At 44.6% G+C, this 10,278-nt stretch overlaps 1 protein-coding gene across 2 annotated transcripts in view; it reads right to left on the reverse strand.

The window, feature by feature from the left end:
* traf3ip2a (TRAF3 interacting protein 2a) overlaps positions 1 to 9,166 on the reverse strand; it is a 92,893-nt gene extending 83,727 nt beyond the window's left edge. Inside the window, exon 1 of one of the 2 annotated variants that reach the window (XM_085997825.1) lies at positions 8,652 to 9,155. In XM_085997825.1, coding sequence (XP_085853951.1) covers positions 8,652 to 8,658 — 7 coding nt within the window. In that variant the 5' untranslated portion in view covers positions 8,659 to 9,155. Of the gene's footprint in view, positions 1 to 8,651 lie in introns of both variants that reach the window. The other variant, XM_085997826.1, reaches the window with a different exon arrangement.
* Between the last annotated feature and the right edge of the window lie 1,112 nt (positions 9,167 to 10,278).

Genomic DNA, 10,278 nt, shown 5'->3' on the forward strand with positions numbered 1-10,278 from the left:
TTTAGGAATTATATACCGTTCACACTAATTTTATCCCAGTTAATATTGGGGCATTTGAAATCCCCTACTATTACTTGATTAAGACAGAGGTGAGGAGAAATTTTTTCTCAGAGGGTCGTGAGTCTTTGGAACTCTCTTCCTCAGAGGGCGGTGGAAGCAGAGTCTTTGAATATTTTTAAGGCAGAGGTAGATAGATTCTTGATAAGCAAGGGGGTGAAAGGTTATCGGGAGTAGGCGGGAATGTAGAGTAATGAGATCAGCCATGATCTTATTGAATGGCGGAGCAGGCTCGAGGGGCCGAGTGGCCTACTCCTGCTCCTAATTCGATGTTCGTATGTAAGTCTCACTGTGAGAAGAGAGAGTCTATGTACCAGGAATGAGAGTTCTAGGCGCAGGAGACAAACATTTACAAGTTTATTAAGGGTTAAATGAACATTCTCACAGACAACACACGGTGACGGTTTGCTGTAGAAGATCCACGTGTCAGTCGCTGAGTTCAACTTTCTCTTCCTTTTGCTCCACCTTCTAAACTCTTGTTACAATCTCACCCTTTTTATATATTTCAAACAGTGTTACTTCAGATACACTCCCTGGCCGTTATACACTCTGCACCAGTCGTTACCAAGAGGTTCCAGGGTCTAGCAGGAGCTGCTGGTGTTTAGATGAAGTAAAGCATAGATAGATTCTTGATAAGCAAGGGGGTGAAAGGTTATTCTAGCTATACTACAGATAAGCATGCATCTGTCTCCAAGCGTGCAGGAATTGTGAGAAAGTTCAGATCGAAATGTAATCGACGTGTTGTTTAACTTCGAGATCAGGCTGCTTATGAAGACTGTCCCATCATGGTCAAAAAAGTTCTGCAGGTTTTTAAACTTAGGGGCTTAATACAAAATGGATTCCTCACTTGCTCTCGATCCCTTAACACTCTAAGAAATATGTTCTGTAGAAGATATTTTCACCCCTTTCAATCTTTATTGTTTCCTAAATATTTGTATCATCAGTAACTTGTGTGCTTCTGTGTAGTATTTTACTTGTAAATAAATGAGACTATTGGTTCTAGACTGAAGATAATAGTCTGGCAGCGTGATCTTTACCAACTTCTGCAGCAGGCAGGAGAGTGTGCTGGGCATCCCACATGGTCTTTAGTGAGTTAAACCATAATCAGAGGGTTATTGTTACTCCTGTGGTGATTCTGTACTATTCAGAACATGCACAAGAGACTCGATCTGCTTATGGACGCAGCCATACACTCTGCACCAGTCGTTACCAAGAGGTTCCAGGGTCTAGCAGGAGCTGCTGGTGTTCAGATGAAGTAAAGCATAGATAGATTCTTGATAAGCAAGGGGTGAAAGGTTATTCTAGCTATACTACAGATAAGCATGCATCTGTCTCTAAGTGTGCAGGAATTGTGAGAAAGTTCAGATCGAAATTATTTGTCACAGTGCAAAAAGAGACTTCACTTTTCAGAGAACTGATGCAGCATTATTCCACCATTCAATGACCGTTCTAGGATAAACACTTACGAGCCGAGTCAAAAAATAATAATGGGATATTGAGACCTTCAAGTCAAATGCTTTGAAAGAGCAACATACAACAAATCTGTCGGTCAGTCTGCGCTGTGCGGTGGACCTGTCGAAGCTACATGAGGTGACAGAGACACATTGGAAGAATCTTATCTGATCCAAAGGGCTCTATTTCGACACTGGGTGACAAATCTTCAGTGCAGGCCAACAACAAATAATTCATATCACACACACTGTAGTGGTAACCTTATGAAAGATGTTTAAATTCCCTTCAAAGATGTAATCTTGTGTAACATGCTAACATTGATGTACGACGGCCCAACATTTATCAGAGATCAGCACTAGAAGCCAAAAAACCCCATACTGAACAAAATATAGTTGGAATATTTGTGTAGCTCCGCATGTCTAACCAGGGCACCAGCAACACAAACACACTCTGCAGACAAGACATTTTCTGTATTGCAACAAAATAGTTTAAAATTAACGGAATATAAAAAAACACAGAAATACTGTAGTACTCATAGTTTTTTTTAACTAAAAGCAAAGCTATCAATGGGCACCAGGGAAAACTTAAATCCACATTAGGATTGATTAGGAGAAGTTTATGATCAGAAAGATGAGTCCGATTCCTGATTCCCATTTGCTCTGCGGTGGAACCATACCCAGAATGTTAGCCTATTCTTCCTCCTTCGGATGCCGACTGACCTGGTGTGTATTTCCAGCTTTTTATTCTTATTTCAGATCTCCAGTGTTGCTGTGTTTTTTTCATCTCCTCTTTAAGCACACAAGGCTGTTTACTACTAAGACTATAAAAATATGCAGGGGACACATTAGGACCATGCAACCCGTGCAATTGCACGAGGCCCTGAGTCAGTCAGGGGCCCCCGAGTTGATCCAGCGAAAGGAAAGAAAGAAAGACTTGAATTTATATAGTGCCTTTCACGACCACCGGATGTCACAAAGCACTTTATGGCCAATGAAGTACTTTTGGAGTGCAGTCGCTGTTGTAAATTGGGAAACGCGGCAACCAATTTGCACACAGCAAGCTCCCACAAACAACAATGTGATAATGACCAGATCATCTGTTTTTGTTTTGTGGATTGAGGGATAAATATTGACCAGGACACCGGGGATAACCCCCCTGCTCTTCTTCAAAATAGTGCCTTGGGATCTTTTACGTCCACCTGAGAGCGCAGACGGGGTCTTGGTTTAACGTCTCATCCGAAAGACGGCACCTCCGACTGTGCAGCTCTCCCTCAGCACTGCACCGGGAGGGTCAGCCCTGCTATATGCCTCAGAGACATGGACCATGTACAGCAGGCACCTCAAAGCACTGGAGAGGTACCACCAACGCTGCCTCCGCAAGATCCTGCAAATCCATTGGCAGGATAGGCGCACCGACATCAGTGTTCTCTCTCAGGCCAACGTCCCCAGCATCAAAGCTTTGACCATGCTCAATCAGCTCCGATGGACAGGCCCATCGTCCGCATGCCTGATACGAGACTCCCAAAATAAGTGCTCTACTCGGAGCTCCGGCACGGCAAGAGAGAGCCCCAGGTGGGCAGAGAAAACACTTCAAGGACACCCTCAAAGCCTCCTTGGAAAAAGTGCAACATCCCCACCGACACCTGGGAATCCCTGGCCCAAGACCGCACAAAGTGGAGGAGAAGCATCCGGGAAAGCGCCGAACACTTCGAGTCTCTTCGCTGGGAGCAAGTGGAAGCCAAGTGCAAACAGCGGATGGCGCGCACGTCAACCCAAGCACCCCACCCATCTGCCCCTTCAACCACCGTCTGCCCCACCTGTGACAGAGACTGTAGGTCTCGCATTGGACTCAACGGTCACCTGAGGACTCATTTTTAATGTGGAAGCAAGTCATCCTCTGTTCTGAGGGACTGCCTAAGACTGAGATGTGCTCAAGTCCCTGGAGTGGGACTTGAACCCACAACCTTCTGAATCAGAGGCGAGGGAGCTACCCACTGAGCCACAGCCGAGGGTAGGGTGGACCACCACAGTCTACCGAGACCATTGCTAAAGTGCCCTACTTCAGCCGGTTTGGTGGCAGCTCTTCCTCGTCATTCTGCCCCTCGGTGTCTGGTACCACCCTCGAACCTGGTGCCGTTCGCGCCAATTGGCTCCAAGATCTAAGAAAGTCCTCAGAAAGATGCGGCCAAATGACCCTTCCCTCCGCACATCACAGTACTTCAAGAGTAATATATTTGGATTTCCAGAAAGCCTTCAATAAAGGTACCGCATAATAGACTCATGATTAAAGCCAGAACATGTGGAGTCAGGGGGGCAAGTAGCAGATAGATAGTGAGCTGGCTACAAAACAGAGAGCAGAGAGAAATGGGTAATGGTAGTTACTCAGGTTGACAAAAGGTGGGAAGTGGTGTTCCACAAGGATCGGTGCTGGGATCACTGCTGTTCACCATTTACATAAACGATTTGGACTCGGGAATCAGAACTACAATTTCAAAATTTGTGGATGACACCAAATTGGGGGGATGTAGTTAATGCCAAGGAGGAGTGCAACAAACTACAGGAAGACATTAATAAACTTGCAGAATGGGCATGTAATTGGCAAATGAACTCAATATAGATAAGTGCAAGGTAATATGTTTTGGTAGGAAGAATAAGGAGGCCTTGTACTCCTTGGAAAATAAGTGTCTAAATGGGGTAGAGTAACAGAGGGATCTGGGGCTACAGATATACAGATCACTAAAAGTAGAGACGTAGGTTAATAAGGCCATGAAAAAGCAAATGAAGCATTGGGGTTCATGTCTAGAGGGATAGAATTAAAAAGCAGAAAAGTTATGTTAAACTTGTAGCGAACCTTGGTTAGACCACACTTGGGGTACTGTGCACAGTTCTGGTCTCCATATTGTAAAAAGGATATAGTGGCATTAAAGAAGGTGCAAAAAAGAATTACTAGAATGATACCAGAACCGAGAGGTTGTACCTATCAGGAAAGATTAAACAGGCTGGGGCTCTTTTCTCTAGAAAAGTGAAGACTGAGGGGTGACCTGATAGAGGTTGTCAAGATTTTGAAAGGGATTGATAGCTTAGACATAGAGAAGATGTTTCCACTTGCGGGCGAGACCAGAACTAGGGGCCATAAATATAAAATAGTCACTAATAAATCCAATAGGGAATTCAGGAGAAACTTCTTAACCCAGAGAGTGGTGAGAATGCAGAACTCGCTACCACAGGGAGTGGTTGAGGCAAATAGCAAAGATGAATTTAAGGGGAAGCTAGATAAGCACGAGAGAGAATAGAATAGAGGGTTATGGTGATGGGGTTAGATGAAGAGGGGTGTGGAGCATAAACACTGGCATGGACCTGTTGGGCTGAATGGCCGGTTTCTGTGCTATAAATACTTAGTAATACTTTATACTTTGTAGCATCAGAAAGTAACTTCATTCACCTCCTGGGGCCTTGCACTGTCCTGTCTTGTGGAACATTACCTGATATCTACAATGTTCTCACACCATGGGGAAGTGGGTCTCCATTTGTGCAGATAGGGAATGTTCTACTATAACATTTAATTTCATTAGTTTGTCCATACCTACATGAATTTGTGTTTATTTCAATAGAATACAATCTGAATGCACACAGCTACTCTCTGACAAAAATATAATGCTGACATTGTTTTTTTTACATTTTTGGCCAACCCCTTGCCCCCCTCCTCTCCTGACCGTTGTTGGATTCCAGTTGCATGGATTCCATGCACCCTCTGGGACCTCACCAAAGTGGACATTCTTCATGTGAGAGCTTGGTCAGTAAATGTGGGATCACAGCCCGGCCCGGCCCAGCCTACCCCAACCCAGCCAAACCTGGCCCATTCTGTCTTAACCTGATATACGCACACTTTCCAGCAAGGATCACTGGACAGGATTGGGATCAGGAGCAGGAACACTGGCTGACACTCTCCTTTCCCCCTTCCTCCCAACCCCACCCAGGGCACTGAGGATAATTGCAGCACACAGACCAGTAATCAAACCTCGGACCTTTTGGTCCGTATGGTTCAGTATCGTGGCATGGGATGCATATACCCATTTTGTTTATGCTTTAAATAAGGAAGGCAGATTATTATCTGAACGGCAATAGATTGGGAGAAGGGGAAGTGCAATGAGACCTGGGTGTCCTTGTGCACCGAGACCTGGGTGTCCTTGTGCACCAATCGCTGAAGGTAAGCATGCAGGTGCAGCAGGCGGTTAAGGAGGCAAATGGTATGTTGGCCTTCGTAGCGAGAGGGTTTGAGTGCAGGAGCAAGGATGTCTTGCTGCAGTTGTACAGGGCCTTGGTGAGACCGCACCTTGAGTATTGTGCGCAGTTTTGGTCGCCTTATCAGAGGAAGGATGTTCTTGCCATGGAGGGAGTGCAGCGAAGATTCACCAGACTGATACCTGGGATGGCAGGGATGACGTATGAGGAGAGATTGGGTCGATTGGGCTTATATTCGCTGGAGTTTAGAAGAATGAGAGGGGATCTCATTGAAACTTATAAAATTCTAACAGGACTAGACAGACTAGATGCAGGAAGGATGTTCCCGATGGCAGGGGAGTCCAGAACCAGGGGTCACAGTCTAAGAATAAGGGGTAAGCCATTTAGGACTGAGATGAGGAGGAATTTCTTCACCCAGAGTGGTGAACCTGTGGAATTCTCTACCACAAAAGGCAGTTGAGGCCAATTCATTAAATATATTCAAGAAGGAGTTAGATATATTTCTTAAGGCTAAAGGGATCAAGGGATATGGGGAGAAAGCAGGGACAGGGTACTGAATTTGGATGATCAGACATGATCTCATTAAATGGCGGAGCAGGCTCGAGGAGCCGAATGGCCTACTCCTGCTCCTAGCTTCTATGTTGCTAATACAAATCTCACAGATTCAAGCTTTATTGTTATGGACTTTGGCACAAGGAAACACACCGAGGTAGGTCTTGACTTTGCAACGATAGTGTAACACATGTGATAGTGAATCACCAGCCCCTTTTACGTCTCTCTCGATTTGTATTTCCATTGACCATGGAAAGAAAAATCAGGAGATATATAAAACGGGCTGTCGACTCATTATCACCTGTTTTACACTATCGCACAAAGTCAAGATTTAATGGAGTATTGAAGGAATAACTATATATAATACTGAAGGAACGACAACTATCTTTTGTTGCACAAGGTAGAGCTTCAAAGGAATGTCTGTGCGGTCACACTGTGTCTATAGGGATCCTTTCAACTCCAACATAAAAAATAGAATCTAATTAGTTTATTTATTTCCACCTATAGCTTAGCATTTTGTTACCGGTTTTTATTTTAAATTTTCTCCAATTAAATATTGGGAAGACCGAAGCCATTGTCTTTGGTTCCGCCACAAACTCCATTCCCTAGCCACCGACTCCATTGCTCTCCCTAGCATCTGTCTGAGGCTGAACCATACTGTTCGCAACTTTAGTGTCATATTTGACCCTGAAATGAGCTTCCGACCACATATCCGCAGCATTACTAAGACTGCCTATTTTCACCTCTATAACATCGCCCGTCTTCGCCCTTGCCTCCGCTCATCCGCTGCTGAAACCCTCATCCATGCCTTTGTTACCTCTAGACTTGACTATTCCAACGCACTCCTGGCTGGCCTCCCACATTCCACCCTACGTAAACTTGAGATCATCCAAAACTCAGCTGCCCGTGTCCTAACTCGCACCAAGTCCCTGTGCTCGCTGACCTACATCGGCTCCCGGTTAAGCAGCGCCTCGATTTCAAAATTCTCATTCTTGTTTTCAAATCCCTCCATGGCCTCGCCCCTCCCTATCTCTGTAATCTCCTCCAGCCCCACAACCTCCCCCGCCCCCGAGATATCTGTGCTCCTCTAATTCTCTACCTCTCCACCTCTCTATTTCTTTTTCCTCCTTTAAGACACTCCATAAAACCTACCTCTTTGACCAAGCTTTTGGTCACCTGCCCTCATTTCTCCTTATGTGGCTCGGTGTCAAATTTTTGTCTTATAACACTTCTGTGAAGCGCCTTGGGACATTTTACTACGTTAAAGGTGCTATATAAATACAAGTTGTTGTTGTTGTTTATATTACCTATTACAAACCTGCCTTTTCATCGCCATACATGTGTGGATTTGATTTACGAACATACAAAAATGAAGGGACAGGAAAGGACCAGCTGGTCAACCAGGTCAGCCTCACACTCGTGATGCTGGTGCATCATCACTAGGCACTTCCTAACCCCCCACCTTCCATGTCATCTCCTGGGAGAAGCAAAAAATACAGTACAATTAAAACCAGAGCCAATGAGCTCTGGAGAATTCCTCTCCGACCCCCTCAGGCCATTGAAACCAGTACAGATCAACAACAACTTGTATTTATATAGCGCCTTTAACGTAGTAAAATGTCCCGAGGCGCTGCACAGGAGTATTTTAAGACAACAAAATTGACACCGATCCACATAAGGATAAATTAGGGCAGATGACCAAAAGCTTGGTCAAAGAGGTAGGTTTTAAGGAGCGTCTTAAAGGAGGAAAGAGAGGTAGCGAGGCAGAGAGGTTTAGGCAGGGAATTCCAGAGTTTAGGGCCTAAGCAACAGAAGGCACTGTCTACCTTAACTGTTAATCCACTAGGTTAAGTAGTATTGTTGTTTAGTAAAATGTAGAGACCCCCCCCTCCCCTCCAAACCACAGGGTTCCTCACAGGACAATCACCACCCCTGAGCCAGTATCACCGCTTGGAAGGCCCTGGCCTTATTTTCCCCACCAGTGGGAAGAGACAGATGAGAAAGTTAAACAAACTCCAGGATAGGCGGCAATTTGACTCCCTGTTAAGAGCTAGTCTGTCAGCCAAGAGTGACGGACACTCGATTTGGTTTAAAAACGTAACCAGTTTTTAAAAAAAAATCTGATGCATTGACTCTTGAACTAACCAGAGCTTCTTGTGCTTAAAATGGGGTTTCGGGTTAGCTTTCACCTTAAAGCTCACTCCTAACATGCAGCGGGCCTGTTGGTGCCAATACACATTCTCCGCTAGTAATATAATAATATAATTCAATAAAATATAACGGAGAAGAGTTTTAACCAAGGCTCCAGCAGCCTGACGGGCTGGAGTTGGGGGTCACGCTGTGTCCTACCTTGCATTGTGGTAACGCTGATCGGCCCGGTGCTGTCGCCAGTAGCAGGAAGGAGGAAGATTCCGCAGCAACGCGCTTCAATTCGTCCTATGCAAATCTGCTCGCCCGAAAATCCCCAGCGACCAAAGCTCAGGCACACAGAGAATTACTGGAACCCAGATCCTCGTTAAACGGACCTTCCGTTTCCTCATTCAGGAATTAGTCACACTTCTTGTGGACGTGTCGGGAGCACCCCAAAAACTTTCTGTCAAACTCTTCCTGCTTTCCTCCTCGTTCCGCCCTGCCCTGGGAGCAAGACACACACACACAGCGCTCCGGATTTTCTTCTAAAACAAAAAGCTGATATAATCGAAGCAGAAACCCTTCCAACCAGAGATCAAAAGGTTTTGTATCGCTGGAGAAATACTCGGTTAATTGATAAATTCTTATATATACACATATAGATAAATATAGACCGATAAATATAGACAGATAACAGACAGACACATAGAGATAGACAGTCACAGATAGATATAGACAGATAGACATAGACAGAGACAGAGAGATAGATAGACACAGACAGATAGATACAGACAGACAGATAGTAGATAGATACAGACAGATAGATGCAGACAGATAGACACAGACAGAGGGATAGATACAGACAAATAGACACGGACAGAGAGATAGATAGATATAAAAAAACAGAGATAGACACAGACAGACAGACACAGACAGAGAGATAGATATAGACAGAGGGATAGATACAGACAGATAGACACAGATAGAAAGATAGACACAGACAGATAGACAGACAGACAATGATGGATAGACACATGGATAGGATAGATAAGTCAATCTCCCTGGTACCAAAAAAGAACACATTGGAAATACTCAGCAGGTCAGTCAGCATCTATGGAGAGAACAAGCAAGTTAAGGTTTCAGGTGGCGATATTTCTTCAAAACTGAAGTTATTGGAATCTGTTATTCGGGACAGAGTGACTGAGCAACTTGGAGGAATATGAACTGATTAGAGAGCCAGCATGGATTTGTAACGGGCAAGTCATGAATAATGAACCTAGTTGAATTTTTTGAGGAGGTAACTAACTGTTGTGTCTGTGTGTTGATAGAGACACTGAAGACAGGAGTTGGTTTGATAGGTGTTTATTAAACAAAGTCTGGAGGGAAACGAACGGATACAACACAATACTCAGGCTTATATAGCCGAGTGGCCATTACCGGCATTACAGTACACATGGGGCTCTTAAAGGCACATACACTACAGTTCCTCCCCTTTTAGCTAACCAGTACATAATATTTTAAGTAATTATTAATTACATGTTACAAGAAAAATAATCTATACATTGCTGCAGTTAATTAATTATAAGTCAGTCTCTCTGGAGGCTTCCTGACTCGGTCCGGATAACGCCTCGGTGGTGTAGTAGTTTCTGGTGGTGTAGTAGGTTCTTTTGGCAAGGCTGATTCGGCTTGAATGCCAGTGTCGGGTTCATCGGGTTCCAGTATCACTGGATCGGAGGTAGATATGGGTATCTCTACTTCATCGTTAGGCGTATAGAGTTGTGGTGTAGGTTGTCCCTTTTCGGATGACTCTATGATTTGGTCAGCATGGCGCCTTATTATGCTTTCT

Source organism: Somniosus microcephalus, chromosome 9, assembly GCF_052327205.1.
Source record: "Somniosus microcephalus isolate GS21.2 chromosome 9, FLI_Smic_1.0, whole genome shotgun sequence".
NCBI classification, from domain to species: domain Eukaryota; kingdom Metazoa; phylum Chordata; class Chondrichthyes; order Squaliformes; family Somniosidae; genus Somniosus; species Somniosus microcephalus.